Here is a 17,546-nt window from a genome sequence, read left to right as displayed (position 1 = left end):
CCATGTTTACTGGTCTCCATTGGACAGTCCAGTGGGACATGGATAACGTGGTGAGTGTGGGGATCATTTCCTTTCTGTTGTAACTGTGTGATGGTCCAATCCTCATCCCAGTAAAACTGGAGCTTGAACATGGAAGGGGAAGGTGAGGGGAAAGGATTGGAATATGTTGTGAATGGACGGATGGGTCAATGGGTCAGAGCCTGTCCTGTCCCTCCAGCTCACACTGATGGCCTGAGGATATCATCTCTCTGCTGGGCCTTCATGGAATGAGGTTTGTGTCCAAACCAGTCCCCAGTAAGAATAGGTCAACAGCACAGAATTGCCCTTCATTTGACAAGAAACTGACCGTCTTCCTGAGAGAGGCCAAATCCTGGTCAATGTGGGAAATGGGGCTTTACTCCAGGAGTAGACATACTGTTGGTGTCAAGGGTTAACATCCATTAGTGGGATAGAGCTGGAGCAGATTTACCCTGTATTTAGCTTTCACCACTTGGGACATTGTTGGAAAGGCAGAGAGAGGGAGAGGGAGTGAGTGAGAGGGAGAGAGAGAGACTGTTGGCGAGAGAGACATAGAAGGACACGGTGTGAAAGTGAGAGAGAGCGGGATAAAGAGTCTGAGGCAGTGTAAGATGAGTAAAAGGGGGAGAGAGAGAGAGAGGTAGAGATGGTGGAGTTGAAGAATAGAGATAGAGTGAGATAGAGTATGAGACAGTGTGACTGAGAGAGAGGGGACAGAGAGAGAAAGAGAGAGAGAGAAAGATGCAGAGCAGGTGTGAGACTAGGAGTAAAGGGAATCTAGTGAAAGAGAGACAGACAGATATGTTCTGGTCACCACATTATGAGAAGGATATGACTGTACTCAAGAGGGTGCAGAGATTTCCCAGGATGCTGCCTGGCCTGGAGGGTCTGAGCTATGAGGAAGGATTGGAAAGGCTGGGATTGTTTCTCTTGGAGCAGTGAAGGTTAAGAGGGAACCTGCTAAAGGGCTATAAGATTATGAGGGGCAGAGATAGGGTGGAAAGGAAGGCAACGTTTTCCATGAGTATAGGGATCAATATCCAGCGGCAGAGATTGGAGATTACACAGACATAAAAAGATAGAAACAGGGAGCAGCAGTAGGGTTAGGATTAGGGTTAGGGATTGGCCCTGTGAGGCTGCTCTGTCATTCAATATGATCATGGCTGATCCTCTCCCCCAATGCCAAGATGGGATTGGTGTTGTGAGATCATTGATGCCCAGTACAGACTTGTTAAATGCTGTTCATGTCATTGTGCTTCTGGTTAAGAGAGAGACAGAAGACAGAGAGAGAGAAAGAGAGAAAGAGAGAGAGAGAGAGAGAGAGAGAGAGAGAGAAAGTGTACATTGTGAGATTGAGTGAGAGAGGGCGAGGCATTTAATTGCTGCCCCAGGTCTCACTGTTCCAATGTCCTGGAATAACGCCTGTTATTGAGATCAGTTAGAGAGTGACTGGAGGGAGGGAGACAGAAAAAGAGAGAGTGAGGCAATTTGAGATTGAGGGTATAAGGAGAGAATGAGTGAGGAATTAGTTGGAAAGATATGTGAAGAAGAATGAATGATAAGAAAGAGAGAGAGAGACCAACAAACACAGAATGAAATGGAGATAAACGAAGTGTCAAACATACATGGACAAAGGGAAAGATAAAAGTGGTTATGTAATTGGGAGAGGACAGAGTCGGAGACGGAAATAGAAAAAGAGGGAGAAAGTCAACGAAGAACAGGAATATATACAAGAGAAAGGTGAGAAAGAGAAAAAAGGGAAAAGGGAGAAAGGAAGTATAAAAAGGAAGGACAAGAGAGAGAGAAGAGGAAGTGTGAGGGGCTGACGTGGCTCTCTCTGCCTGATGCCATTTACATACTGAGGAACACCCAGTCAGACTCTCACAGGCTGCAGCTTTATAAAGCAGAGCCCAGTGAAGGGAGAGTTTATCAGGAACCAGGCACAGGGACAGGAGCACACACCATGATTTCACACATCCAGCTGATCTGGCCCCTGGCATTCTGTGTCGCAGGTACAAATCTCTCTCCTTCCACCTTGAATCTTTAGCTGCTCTCCATTTCACTCCAATTCCACTGATTTGTGATTGAAGGGAAAATGCTGAAACCAGAGGAATGCTCAGTGTCTCCAACAATCTCTCATTTGACAGGCTCTTTCTGTGACAGTTCTGACTTCACTGTGTTTCTCTCTGACCCCTCAGGTATCAGTGGGGACATCATCATGACCCAGTCTCCCCCGGTGCTGTCAGTGGGACTGGGCCAGACCACAACCATCACCTGTTCGGCCAGTGGAGACATTAGCTACTACCTCAGTTGGTACCAGCAGCGAGAAGGTCAGAAACCCTCTCTCCTGATCTATTATGCAACAACTCGATTCACAGGAGTCTCCAATCGATTCACTGGCACTCAATCCGGGACCAGTTTTACCCTGACAATCAGCAACGTTCAGAATGAGGATGTCGCTGACTATTACTGTCAGAACAACAAGTATAGCAGCCCCCCTCTACACAGTGATACAGAGCCATACAAAAACCTCAACACACACAGCACCACCTCCTGTACTGACACATTCCCAGTTATATAAATGTATAATAATGGACACACAGTCCCACCATCTGAACTGGCACATCCACAGCTAGATGCAAATGAAACTGAACAAATTACTCCATACTGGGATTGTCACTGTCCACTACACACTCCAGTCCCTGTGGTGTCCACTGCTCACTGAAGGCTTCAAGTTTCCCTTTTAGCCCTCATGGCCACGCTTGAAGAGCAGCTGCAAGATTTAACATCGAAAAATAAATTTCACAAAACTCCCAAGCCCAGCTGGACACAGAGAGACAGAGACAGAAAGACACATGAATGAGGGAGAGAAAGAGAGGGCCAGAAAGAGGGTGAGAGTGAACGAGAGACTGAGACAGGGAGAGATTGAGAGTGATGGGGGGAAGCAGAGAGCAGAGATTTTTGTACAGCCTCTGCACTGAGAGCTTTCACTGTGGTACACGTTCGGTAAAGGAACCAAGCTCAGACTGAGTAAGTAAACCTCCATCCTCCGTTATTAACCCTGTCAGTACTGAAGCAACTTTTTAAAACACAAATGCCGAATTGTTGAAGGTGTTAGTGGGAAGCTGCAGTGAATGAAATGGTTGATTGAGGAGCACAGTGTCTAACAGGGTGTCCAGCTGTATTTCTTTACTTCCATTGCTCCCTTTAAAAAACAAGATCTAAGTCAGTAAGTTTTACTCACCGTGTGGAGGAGCTCTGTCCATTTGCAGCCTGTGGTCCCATTCCTGCAGCATGGAGTGAAATCAGTGAGTAGCCTTCTGCCAGTCTCAGTGTGACAGACACGGGCAGAGTTTGATGTGAGCTCTGGCTCCCTGTCCCAGTCTCTGATCTCACTGACCTCAGCAGCAGCAGCAGCAGCACAGTGAGACAGCGAGGTCCCACCTCCCCCAGCTTTAACTCTGCTCAATCACAAAATCACAGAATTGTTACAGCGCACACGGAAGCCATTCTACCCATCCTGTCTGTACTGGCTCTCTGAATGAGCAATTCACTGAGTGTCATTCTCCTGCCTTCTCCCTGTCACCCTGCACATTGTTCCTTTTCAAATAATAGTCTCATTCCCTTCGGAATGTTTCAATTGAAGCTGCCTCCACCACACTCTCAGGCAGTGCATTCCACACCTTAACCACTCGCTGGCTGAACATGTTGTTCCTCATCTCACTTTTGTTAGTTTTCCCAATTACTTTCAATCTGTGGTCTCTCGGTCTCAATCCTTTCTCAATTGGGAACATTTTCTCCCTATTTACTGTATCCAGGCCCCTCCTGCTTTTAATTCCTCAAATAAATCTCTCAGCCTTCTCCAAAGAAGACAGTCCCAAATTCTCCAATCAATCTGTATAACTGATGTTCCTCATCCCTGGAATAATCTTTGGAAATATTTTTTGCCATTTCTACAAAATGTCACCTCCTTTCTGAATTATTCACATTATCTATGACCCTCATGGTCTTATAAACCTCTATAAGGTTTATAAGTCACTCCTCAGACTCTTACGCGTCAGAGTAAAAAGTCTCAGCTTTTCCAGCCCCTCATCGTCATGGAGTCATACAACGTGGAAACATACCTTTCAGTCCAACTTGTCCATGATAACCAGATATCCTAAACTGACCTCATCCTATTAACCAGCATTTAACTTACATCCCTCGAAAACCTTCCTAGCTATGTACCCATCCCAATGTGTTTTAAATGCTGTAATTGTATCCGCCTCCAACACTTTCTCAGGCAGCTCGATCCATACACATACCACCCTCTGTGTGACAAGTAACCCCTCAGGTCCCTTTTGAATCTTTTCCCTCTCACCTTAAGCTTATACCCTCTTGTTTTGGAATCCCTTTCCCAAGGAAAAGACCTTGGATATACACCCTGTCCATGCCCCTCATGATTTTATAAACATTTATAAGGTCACCCCTCGGCCTTAGATGCTGCAAGAAAAATAGTCCCAGTTTCTTCAGCCTTTCCCTGTCGCTCAAACCCTCCAATTCCTGGCCATGTCCGTGTAAATCTTTTCTGCAGCTTTTTAAGTTTAACAGCATCCTTCTTATCGCAGCGTGATCAGAATTGTTCACATTATTCCCAAAGTGGCCTCACCAATCTCCTTTCCAGCTGCACCATGATGTCCCAACTCCTGTACTCAATGCAGTGACCAATAAAGGCAAGTGTACCCAACACCTTCTCCATCAACCTGTCTCCCTGTGACCCCACTTTCAAGGAATAATGCACCTGCATCTTCACCCCAAGGTCTCTGTGTTCAGCAACACATCACAGGGCCCTCCCATTAACTGTATAACTCCTGCCCTAGTTTGTCTTTCCAAAATGCAACACCTCACATTTACTAAACTGAACTCCATTTGCCACACCTCTGCCCATTGCCCCATCTGATCAAGGTCCTACTGTACCCTGAGATGAATTTCTTCACTATCCACTGTCCCGCCAATTTTGATGTCATCTACAAACTTACTGTAACTCTTATATTCACATCCAAATCATTTCTTTAAATGACAAAAGCAGTGAACCCAGCACCAATGCTTGTGGCACACAGCTATTCACAGATCTCCAGTCTGAAAAGCAACCTTTTAAACATCACTCTCTGTCTCGTATCTTCAATCCAATTTTTTTACCCCAATGGCTCACTCCCTCTGGTTCCCATGTGGTCTAATCTTACTAACCAGTCTATCATGTGGAACCTTGTCAAACACTTTACTAAAGTCCATATAGACAATGTTTACTGTTCTGTCTTCATCAATCTTCTTTTGTCACCTCCTCAATCAAATTCAGGAGACATGAATTCCTATACATAAAACCACATTGATTATCCAAAGAATGTAAATCCTATCCCACAGAATCCACTCCAACATCTTACCCAGCACTGACATCAGGCTCACTGGTCTACAATTCCCTGGCTTTTCCTTACAGTCTTTCTCAAATAATGGCATAACATTAGCCAACCTCTCTGGTTCTCCAGCACCTTACCCACAGTTGTCAGTGATACACATATCTCAGCAAGGGGCCCAGCAATCTCTTCCCTAGTTTTCCCTACCTTTATGTGTTTTAAGATCTTTTGCGTCTCCTCATTTGTGTGTGATCTCTTTTCAAGACATCACTATTTTTCCAAATTCCCTAGCTTTCTCCCCAATAATTACTGACCTGAAATATTTGTTTGGGATCTCACCCATCTCTTGTGTCTTACCAAAATACAGCACTCACATTTATCTGAATTAAACTCCATCTGCCATTCCTCAGCCCACTGGCCCAGTTGATCAAGATTCCATTGTATAATTAGCCCTTTTCACAGCCAATGATTAGATTAGATTCTCTACAGTGTGGAAACAGGCCCTTCGGCCCAACAAGTCCACACCGATCCTCCGAAGAGTAACCCATCCAGACCAATTTCCCTCTCAGTAATGCATCTAACACTGTGGGCAATTTAGCACAGCCAATTCACCTAATCTGCACATCTTTGAACTGTGGGAGGAAACCAGAGCACCCGGAGGAAACTCACGCAGACACAGGGAGAATGTGCAAACTCCACACAGACAGTCATCCAAGGCTGGAATCAAACCTGGGACCCTGGTACTGTGAGGCTGCAGTGCTAACCACTGAGCCACCATGCTGCCCCCCTGAGCCACCACTGAGCCACTGATGCCTCCTGAAAATTCACCTGAATACACTCTCGCAACTCTGGCACCTCTCTGCCCATTACACTGCTGCTACCCCAAACAATATTCAGAAACTAAAGAGCCCCCTCCCCCATTTATAACAACTCTATCACATTTGCAGGTCTTTGTAAATTCCTTGCATTTACATTCCTCCACATCCTTCCCACTGGGTGGTGACTTATTGACTGCACTGAGGATTCTGTGGACCTTGGTGTTCCTCTCTGATATTCCCTCCTGGCTCCCACAGCCCTGCCAAGTTAGTTTAAACTCTCTCTAACAACGCTCATAAACCACCTCACAAGAATCTAAAGCCCTCCCTCATGGATTCTCTTTCCAGTCCCACAGTCACCTGTGTTCACCTCCTGCATGGGACACTGGGAATGATCCGGTGACTCCTATTTTGAGTTCCTGCTGCTAATTCCCTCCCAAGCTCCCGAACTTCTGACTGCAAGACCACTTTTCTCCATTTGTCACTAGGACCGATGTGGACCATGAATGCTGCCTGTTCCTCGTCTCCCCTTAGGGTGCTCTGCAGACGGTCAGTTACATCCTTGACTATGGCACCAGGGAGACAACACACCATCCTGGATTCCCATCTGCAGCTGCAGAAACACCTATCGACTGCCCTCACTCTCGAATCTCCTCTCACTATCGCTCTTCCAGTCTTCCTTGTGCCCCCCCCTTACAGCTGAGCCTCCCGTGGTGCCATGGACTTGCCTCTGGCTGCACTCCCCAGATGAACCATCATTCTCATCAGGATTATGAACTGAATCTTGGTTGTAGAGTGGGATGCACTCAGGGGATTTCTGTACTAGCTGCCTGGTCCTATTGGACTGTCTGCTGCTCCCCCATTCCCTCTCTCCCTGCATACTCTGAAGCTGCAGAGTGACCACATCTAGAAACGTGCTCTCCATGGAGCTCTCAGCCTCATGGATGCTCTGCACTGACACCAGCTGCTGCTCAAGCTCCGAAACCCAGAGCTCCAACTGCTGTCACTGACCACACTTCATGTACTCATGGTATTCCAGGAACGGGGAAACATTCTGAAGTTCCCACATGGATGCACACTATTTCCACTTTTGGATTATCTCTTTGCAGAGTTCTGATGACAAACAGCTATAGCAGGGCTCACAGTCCAGGGGGTTCAGTGTTCCAGGGTATTGGGGAAACTCTCCAGAAGACTTTAAGAAACAGGAGCAGAAATCAGCCATTCAGCCCATTGAATCTGCTCTGCTATTTGATCTTGGCAGATATGCTTCTCACCCCCATGCTCCTGCCTATTCCACAGGAACTTTCCATCCCCTTAACAATCATGAACCTATCTATCTCTGTCTTAAATACACTCAGTGACTTGGCCTCCACTGCCCTCTGTAACAATGAGTTCCACAGATTCCCCATCCTCTGGCTGAAGACATTCCTCCTCATCTCATCTCACCGTGCCGTGTGGGCGGTACGGTGGCACAGTGGTTAGCACTGTTGCCTCACAGCGCCGGAGACCCGGGTTCAATTCCCGCCTCAGGCGACTGACTGTGTGGAGTTTGCACATTCTCCCCGTGTCTGTGTGGGTTTCCTCCGGGTGCTCCGGTTTCCTCCAACAGTCCAAAGATGTGCAGGTTAGGTGAATTGGCCATGCTAAATTGCCCATAGTGTTAGGTCAGGGGTATGGGTGGGTTGCGCTTCGGTTGGTCGGTGTGGACTTGTTGGGCCTGTTTCCACACTGTAATCTAATCTAATCTAATTTAAAGGGTTGGCCCTTCATTCTGAGGCTGTGCCTTGGTTACCTAGTCTCTCCTGTTTTTGGAAACATCTTGTCCCCATCGATTCTATCCAGGCCTATCAGTATTCTGCAAATTTCAATAAGATCCCTCCTCATCCTTCTAAATGCCATTGAGTACAGACCCAGAGTCCTCAAACACACCCTATATGACAAGCCCTTCATCCCCAGGATCATTTTTGTAAACCCCTTCAATGCCAGCACATTGTTTCTTAGAATATGGGTCCCAAATCTGCTCACAATATTCCAAATTCAGTCTGACTAGAGCCTTATACAGCCTCAGCAGTACATCTCTGTCCTTGTATTCTAGCCATATTGAAACGAATGCTAACATTTCATTTGCCTTCCCAAACACAAACTGGACCTGCCTGTTAACCTTAAGAGAAACCTGAATGAGGTTTGTGCTTTAGATCTCCAAAGGCTTTCCTTATTTAGAAAATACCTCCACACCCTGACTCCATTGATTCCTGAAAGATCATCACTAATGTCCCCATAATCTCCTCAGTGATCTCCTTCAGAACATACTGGTGTAGTTCATCCAGTCTGGGTGAGTTATCCACATTAAGACCTTTCAGCTTCCCCAGTATCTCCTCCTTAGTGATGGCCACTACACTCCCCTCTGCCCCCTGACAGTCTTGAAGTACTGGGACACTGCTGGTGTTTTCCATTGTGCAGACTGATGTAATGTATGGATTCAATTCCTCGGCTTTTTCTTCATTTCCTATTATTCTTTTTCCAATGTCTATTTCTGCCTCCCTCTTCATTTTTATATATCTGATGAAACTCTTGCAATCTTCTTTTATATTACTTGTTCGCTTTCCCCCACATTTCACCTTCTGTACCCTGAATTTTTTTTTTAGTTATCCTCTACAGGTTTTTAAAGACTTCCTAATCCTCTGGCTTCCCACTATTTTCCACCACATTGTATACCTTTTCCTTTTGCTTTTATGCTGTCCTTGACCTCCCTCATCAGCCATGGTTGCCTTGTTCTCCCCTTAGTCTGTTTCTTCTTTTTCAGGAGGAATTCCTACTCTGATTCCTGAATTACCCCCAGAAACTCTGCTGTTTGCTGTCCCACCATCTTACCTGCTCGGTTCCCCTTCCAATCAACTCTGGTCAACTCCTTCCTCATGTCTTTGTACTTACCTTTACTCAATTGAAATACTGTTCCATCTGATTGCACCTTCTCCCTCTCAAACTACAGCGGGAATTCTAACATATTATGGTCACTTCTCCAGAGGGATACTTTCATCTTCAGCTCACTAATCAAGTTTACCTCATTACACATCACTGAATCCAAAACTGCCTGTTCCAAATGATCAACCACAAGCTGTTTCAAAAACCATCTCATAGACATTCCATGAAATCCTTTTGTTGAGATGCGCTACCCAGTCCACCTATCCATTGAAGTCTGCCATAACATTTTGTATTTGGCTTTTCTGTCTCCAGTTCCAAACTTCCAGCTCAGCACTGTCTCCATAACTTGTCCTATCTGCCTATCTTCTTTTCCACCTATCCACTCCACCCTCCCACCCCTATTGTACTCAACTATTGTACTCTATGCTACTTTCTCCCCACCCCCACCCTCCTCTCACTTTTCTCTCCACCCTTCAGGCTGTCTGCCTCTATTCCTGATGAAGGGCTTTTGCCCAAAACGTTGATTTTACTGCTCGTCGGATGCTACCTGAACTGCTGCGCCAATCCAGCACCACTCTAATCGAGAATCTGGTTTCCAGCATCTGCAGTCATTGTTTTTACCCTTTTCTGTCTCCTGATTGATTTCCTTCCCCACACCCTGGTTACTGCTTGGAGACCTGAACATAACTTGCATCAGATTCTTTATTTCTTGGGTTCCTCAACTCTACCCCCACAGATTCTACACCTTCTGACTGTATCACTTCTTGCTATTGATTTAAAGGCATTTCTTACGAACAAGGCAACTCTTGCCCCTCTGCCCATCTGCCTGTCCTTTTGATAGGACATGTATCCTTGGATATTTAGTTCCCAGCCCGGATCCCCTTACAGCCATGTCTCTGTGATACCCACAACATTGTACCTGCCAGTTTCAATCTGCACTACAAGCTCACTGTGTATACTGTGTGCATTAAAGTACAACTCCCTCAGCCCTGCATTGACTGCCCTCCTTCCCATCATTGTCCCCTTATCTGCTGTGCTTTATGTTCGATACCTGATCCTTTCCACACTCTCTGTCCTTTTACATCTTCTAGAATCTTGAATAATCTCTCCTGAGCCCTCCTCCACTTTAACAAGTTTAAATTCCTTGGAAACTCAATTTACCTTGATTTGTGACATCATTTTTCTACCTTACTCGGGATTACTTCGTGCATTTAGACACAAAGTCTTTACGTTTGATCTATTATTGATTTTCCCTGCACTTTTATGATCCCTTTGATATTCAAAAATTCTGTCCATTCCTTTTATTTTCTGGTCACAATCAATCCCATTACTAACCAGTAATCCTACCTTCTTCTTTACCCTCCATTTTCTCATTTTCCATCCAACTGAACCAAATTATTTTCTCTTTGGGTTGAGTTCAGGACGATATTTATCCTTGAACCAAAATCATGAAGAATGCTCTTTGATCTCATTGCTTCCAGTGGGATCTTGCTGTGTAGAAATTGTCTGCCCAATTCCTGAAATTGCAAAATTGACTGGTTTTCAAACAAAATGTAAATGTCTTTGGGAGAGCCTGAGGTAGTGAGGGCTTGATTGAAACACAATTAGCGTCATGGAGATGTACAGCACAGAAACAGACTCTTCGATCTGACTTATCCATGCCAACCACAGAGACATAGAGTCATAGAGTCAGAGAGATATACACCACAGAAACAGACCCTTCTGTCCAACTTATCCAACCAGATAACCTAAATTAATCTAGTCCCATTTGTCAGCATTTAGCCCATATCCTTCTAAACCCTTCCTATTCATATACCCATCCAAATGCCTTTTAAATGTTATCATACCAGCCTCCACCACTTCCTCTGGCAGCTCATTCCAAAAATGTACCACTCTCAGTAGGAATACATTTTGCCTTAGTTCCCATTTAAATCGTTCTCCTGATACTTTCCACCCATGCCCTCTCGTTCTGGACTCCTTCACTCTGACCAAAATATCTTCTTGTTTCACTTGATCAATGCCCCCATGATGTTAGAAACCTCGATATAGTCATCCTTCAGCCTCCAGCGATCCAGGGAAAATAGCCTCAGCCTATTCAGCCTCTCCCGATCGCTCCAACCCTCCAACTTAGCAACATCCTTGGAAATCTTTTCTGAACCATTTTAAGGTTCCCAGCATTTTTCCTACAGCAGGGAGGCCAGAATTCCACACAGTATTCCAAAAGGGGCCAAACTAATGTCCTGTACAGGTGCAACAGCTCCTAACTCCAATACTCAATGCATTGCCCAATAAAGGAAAGCATGCCAAATGGCTTTGACACCCCTCTACTTACCGGCAACTCCACTTTCAAGGAACTAATCTTTTTTGGGATGAACTGGGAGTCTTTCAGTTGTGCTTTTCCTAATCACCCTGTTCAGAAACAAACTTCTTGCTTTCACTCTCAACTAAAAATAAGATAAAGGAGGTGATGATTTAATGGTACTATTGCTGAGCTGTTCATCCAGAGATCCAGATTAATGTTCTGGGGACCAGGGTTAGAATCCTGCCACAGCAGATGGTGGAATGTGAATTCAATAAAAAAAATCTGCAATTAAGTGTCTAATGATGACCATGAAACAATTGTTGATTGTCAGGAAAAAGCCATCTGATTCCCTGATGTCCTTTAGGGAAGGAAACTGCCATCCTTACCATATGACCCCAGACCCACAGCAATGTGGTTGACTCGAAACTGCCCTCTGGGTGATTAGGGATGGGCAATAAATGTTGATCCTGCCAGTGACACTCACATCCCAAGAAGCAATTTAAACAATGCCTGTTTATTTATGGGGTTTGTTAGGTATTGGCTACAAATGTTCAAATGGATTGTTTTGCCAGTATATGTTCAGAGAATTAAAATCCCTTCAAATAGCAGGGACTAAAATTGTTTTGCTTGTCTTTCAGGCCGTGAGAACTCTCAGCCCAAGCTGACCCTGCTGCCCCCCTCCCCGGAGCAGGTCAATGCCAAGGGCACTGCCACCCTGGTGTGCCTTGCCAATCACTTCTATCCCGATGAGCTGGAGGTGCAGTGGAAGAAGGACGGTGCAGTCATTTCGGACGGGGTTCAGACCAGCAACTACCTGCGAGCTTCGGACAGCACCTACAGTGTCAGCAGCCTGCTGACCCTCTCTGGGTCTGACTGGGAGTCCAACGCTCGCTTCTCCTGTGCCCTCACCCATGTGACCCTCCCCTCTCCCCTCAGCAAGAGCATCAGGAGATCAGAATGTGTGTAGAGTGTTCAAGACAGTCCACAGAGGAGACACAACTTTAAATAGAACAGGGTTGAGCTGGCAGGACAAAGGTCATTGTCAGCATTGAATTTCAACTCTCTTCCTTCTTGGGATTGGCTCGAAGACACATCTGAAGTTCAAGGGTTAAGGCAGGCACATTGAAATCATCAAAAAGAAGCTTTACTCTGTATCAAACCTCATGCTGACCCTGTCCTGGGAGTGTTTGATTGGGGCAGTGATGACTTATGATGTCAAGTAAAACCTCTCGAAGTTGCTGAAGACTGTCCGCTGTACAAAACAATGTGAACCTCAGAAGTCTCTGCTTCAGTGAACCAGATCTCCTTCCTGCTCAGCCGCCAGTTCTAATTTAAGGTTTTATCACTGTTTGAAGGGACAGGATTCTTATGTTATTGAGAAAACCTCCACAAGTGTTTTTCTCAAGCTCTAATGTGGCTGTGAATTTGTGTAGCTTCCTCTGTCTGGGCTGTTAATTGCAGTCTGTTTTCTGTCCATGTCAATCTGGAAAAGGGAATAAAGATGAAGAAGATTCAGTCTCTGTCTCTGTTTGCTTTGGAGATTGACCACTCCATTCAGCTGATTGGCTGCATTTCAGCATGGCATTGTCATAATTGGCTACTTGACCTGTCAATCAATGACATATCCGTTGTAGAGGTACTGACAGCCAATCATCAATCACTTTCAAACGATCCCTTTGGTCTGGAATCATTGGAGGTTACAAGATTCCAAACAGATCTCCATTAATGACAACCTGAACCATCTCTGACACCTCCCTCCCCTTCCTGGACCTCTCCATCTCCATTAATGATGACCAACTTGACACTGACATTTTTTACAAACCCACCGACACCGAGGATTCCACCTCTTCCCAACCTACCTCTTGCAAAAATGCCATCCTGTATTCCCAATTCCTCCGCCTCCACCATATTTGCTCCCAGAAGGACCAGTTCCACCACAGAACACACCAGATGGCCTCCTTCTTTAGAGACCGCAATTTCCCTTCCATGTGTTCAAAGATGCACTCCAACGCATCTCGTCCACATCCCACCCCTCTGCTCTCAAACCCCACCCCTCCAACCGTAACAAGGACAGAACCTCTCTGGTGCTCACCTTCCACCCTACCAACCTTCGCATAAACCACAACATCTGATGACATTTCAGCCACTTCCAAACGGACTCCACCACCAGGGATATTAGATTAGATTAGATTACTTACAGTGTGGAAACAGGCCCTTCGGCCCAACAAGTCCACACTGCCCCGCCGAAGCGCAACTCATCCATACCTAACACTACGGGCAATTTAGCATGGCCAATTCACCTGACCTGCACATCTTTGGACTGTGGGAGGAAACCGGAGCACCCGGAGGAAACCCACGCAGACACGGGGAGAACGTGCAAACTCCACACAGTCAGTCGCCTGAGGCGGGAAGTGAACCCGGGTCTCTAGCGCTGTGAGGCAGCAGTGCTAACCACCGTGCCACCGTGCCGCCCCCTCCCACTCCGCGCAGGACATGCAGGTCCTAGGTCTCCTTCACCACCGCTCCCACACCACTCGATATGTTTCCCTCCCCACCCATTCCTCCTTTCCGCAAAGACCGTTCCCTCCGTGACTACCTGGTCAGGTCCACGCCCCCCAACAACCCACCCTCCCTTCCTGGCACCCTCCCCTGCCACCACAGGAATTGCAAAACCTCTGCCCACACCTCCTCCCTTACCTCCATCTAAGGCCTCAAAAGAGCCTTCCACATCCATCAAATCTTTACCAGCACAACCACCAATATCATTTATTGCACCCGATGCGGTCTCCTCTTGCAGAGCGGGACAACCACACCAATCTCTGGGACAACCACACCAATCATCCCCACTGCCCTGTGGCCCAACATTTCAACTCCCCCTCCCACTCCGCGCAGGACATGCAGGTCCTAGGTCTCCTCCACCACCGCTCCCACACCACTCGATGCCTGGAGGAAGAACGCCTCATCTTCCGCCTCGGAACACTTCAATCCCATGGCACCAATGTGGATTTCATCAGTTTCCTCATTTCCCCTTCCCCCACCTCACCCCAGCTCCAACCTTCCAGCTCAGCACCATCCTCATGACCTGTCCTACCTGCTTATCTTCCTTTCCACCTATCCACTCCACCATCCTCTCTGACCTATCACCTCCATCCCCACCTCCATTCACCTATTGTACTCTTTGCTACCTTCCTCCACCCTCCTCTCTGACCTCCCACCTCCATCCTCACCCTATTCACCTATTGTACTCTATGCTACTTTCTCCCCAAACCCCTCTCATTTATCTCTCCACTCTGCAGGCACCCTGCCTCTATTCCTGATGAAGGGCTTTTGCCCGAAACGTTGATTTTCCTGCTCCTCGGATGCTGCCTGACCTGCTGTGCTTTTCCAGCACTATTCCAATCTAGCCTCTGTTTTCCAGCATCTGCAGTCCTTGTTTTTACCGAGAAACAGAAAGCTGTTATGACTCAATAATTACAATCTTAGGCATTCCCTCTTCACTCTGTGGTCCAGGCTCAGGTGCTGGGATTGCACTCTGCACTCTTTGCTGCATGCTGTGTTGTACCTGAAGTGATCTTCGGTCAATCACTGACACTGCAGGCTGCGTGTCCCTCTGAGTGCAGGTGTATCACATAATGCTGCCTGTAGGTGTCACTCTGAGTGTGGGTATGTTATTCAGAGAGACACCTACAGGCAGCATGGAGTGTGTGTGTTACTCAGTGCTGCCTGACTCTCTGAGTGTGTGTGTTACTCAATGCTGCCTGACTCTCTGAGTGTGAGTGTTACTCAGTGTTGCCTGTAGGTGTCTGTGTGTGTGTGTGTTATTCTGCACTGGCTGTCGGCAATGCAATGATTCGGAGATGCCGGTGTTGGACTGGGGTGTACAAAGTTAAAAATCACAAAACACCAGGTTATAGTCACTCTATCATCAGGTGGTTGTGGAGGACACTCCCTTGATGAAGGAGCGGCGCTCCGAAAGCTAGTGTGCTTCCAATTAAACCTGTGAGACAATAACCTGGTGTTGTGTGATTTTTAACTTTGTATCTCAATGAGTGGGAGTGTGTTACTCTGTGCTGCCTGTCGGTGTCCCTGAGGTATTTGTCTCTGAGTGATGGATAGAGAATGGGCTTTGTGATGGGGATTGAAGATTAGGCTTTAATGTTGTCAAATCTCGGAAGAAAAACAATTCAGTCTGAGATGGCAGCTCATTGAGGTGGCCAAAGTTAAAAATCACACAAGGCCAGGTTATAGTCCAACAGGTTTCTTTGGAAGTACAAGCTTTCGGAGCACTGCTCCTTCATCAGGCAGCTCGTGGGGCAGGATCATTGTTCACAGCATTTGCAGTGAAATTGAGCTGGCAGTTGAGAAAGATGAATACTGAGAGTGTATTCTCAGTAAGGGAGGGATTTCAGAGGCAGTGCACCCCAATTACAAGGGGACTTTCTGGAGCTGGGATCATTGCAGTAGTGGCTGTCTGCTCAGCCAATGCTGACTAGCCATAGTCGTATTTCAATGGTCAATTAGCTCTAAACGAGATACATCAATATTACCTTACAGGGAAGGGAGCAGTGAATGAGGTTGAATTCTTGCAGCTCCAAGAGGGATTGCAGTGGATTAATGAAGGGTGCTACCATCACAAAGGTGCCACCTTCACTCCCCCTGCCTCAGCTGTGGTAACCCTCAGGTTAAACACACCACCAGTCATCTCTGTCTGTAATGAGCGAGTGGGACTATGCTCCACTTTCCTGGGTGCTGGAGGGAAGGAGAAAGTGAAGACTGCAGATGGTGGAGATCAGAGTCAAGAGTGTGTTGCTGGGAAACCACAGCAGGTCAGGCAGCATCCGAGGAGCAGGATAATCAATGGTTTGGGCATAAGCTCTTCATCAGGAATGGAGGGAAGGCCAACCTCTCCCAAAGGCAGCACAGGCTGTATCAAAGAGGCATCAAGAGTAAGCATGGGGAGATTGAGGGTGACAGAAGGAGGGCGTTGGTTGGCAGGTTGTTATTCAGAGTCAGATACCAGAGTATCAGTCCTTCTGATGCTCCCCTTTTTTTTTCTTTTTTTGAGCACCCATGGTGTGTGTGTGCAGGTGTGAGACACAGTGAAAGACACAAAGTGCACGAATCTTTATTCAATTTCCACCACCAGGAAGATAGGAAAACACCCGGGTGGCCAGTGACAAGCAGTGCCCTTCACAGAAGGGCAATGTTGTATGATCAAACAGTGAAGGGGAGGGCAGGGATTAAATCAAAATAGAGTTGGAGGGAGAAATGATGCACTCCACTCCCTGCGGCGCCCACCTCTCCCTGAACAACTCCAGGGTGTTGGTGGACACCGCGTGCTCCTTCTCCAAGGACACCCGGGCTCTAACTTAACCGCGGAAGAGGAGCAGGCAGTCGGCCCTAACGACCCCCTCCATGGTCCGCTGCCTGGACCTGTTTATGGCCAGTTTGGCCAGGCCCAGGAGCAGACCCACGAGGAGGCCTTCAGACCTGCAATACTCCCCTTTTCTTTTTCTTCTTTTTCCCACACTACTGCCTAACTGCGGTAGTGCTTATGTTTTTCCCCAGCACCCATGGTGTGTGTGTGCAGGTGTGAGACACAGTGAAAGACACAAAGTGCATGAATCTTTATTCAATTTCCACCACCAGGAAGATAGGAAAACACCCGTGTGGCCAGTGACAAGCCGTGCCCTTCACAGAAGGGCAATGTTGTATGATCAAAACAGTGAAGGGGAGGGTAGGGACTAAATCAAAATAGAGTTGGAGGGAGAAATGATGCACTCCACTCCCTGCGGCACCCACCTCTCCCTGAACAACTCAGGGTGTTGGTGGACACCGCGTGCTCCTTCTCCAAGGACACCCGGGCCCTAACGTAACCGCGGAAGAGGGGCAGGCAGTCGGCCCTAACGATCCCCTCCACCGTCCGCTGCCTGGACTTGTTTATGGCCAGTTTGGCCAGGCCCAGGAGCAGACCCACGAAGAGGTCTTCAGACATGCAACACACCCCTTTTTTTTTGAGACAAAATACACTCCTGTTTATTTTATTTATTTTTTCTCTTTTATTTATTTATTTTTTCTTTTTTTTCCTTTTTAACCCCC

General features: G+C 46.8%; 1 long non-coding RNA gene and 1 gene segment (V, D, J or C); one reads left to right on the top strand and one right to left on the bottom strand.

Moving 5' to 3' along the window:
* LOC122554661 (uncharacterized) overlaps window positions 1–3,357 on the bottom strand; it is a 51,606-nt gene extending 48,249 nt beyond the window's left edge. The window contains exon 1 of the long non-coding RNA XR_015758247.1: window positions 3,263–3,357. This is a non-coding gene — a long non-coding RNA (uncharacterized LOC122554661). The remainder of the gene's footprint in view (window positions 1–3,262) is intronic.
* On the top strand, window positions 1,964–12,963 carry LOC148149266 (Ig kappa chain V region Mem5-like). The segment is given in 4 exon segments: window positions 1,964–2,030; window positions 2,217–2,515; window positions 3,015–3,048; window positions 12,086–12,963. Coding segments are annotated over 4 exon segments (711 nt in total).
* The last annotated feature ends 4,583 nt before the right edge of the window (window positions 12,964–17,546 follow it).

Source organism: Chiloscyllium plagiosum, unplaced genomic scaffold (assembly GCF_037043375.1).
Source record: "Chiloscyllium plagiosum isolate Xiang-an unplaced genomic scaffold, Cpla_swu_hap1 HiC_scaffold_9, whole genome shotgun sequence".
Lineage (NCBI taxonomy): Eukaryota > Metazoa > Chordata > Chondrichthyes > Orectolobiformes > Hemiscylliidae > Chiloscyllium > Chiloscyllium plagiosum.
This window is presented reverse-complemented; position numbering and strand designations above follow the sequence as displayed.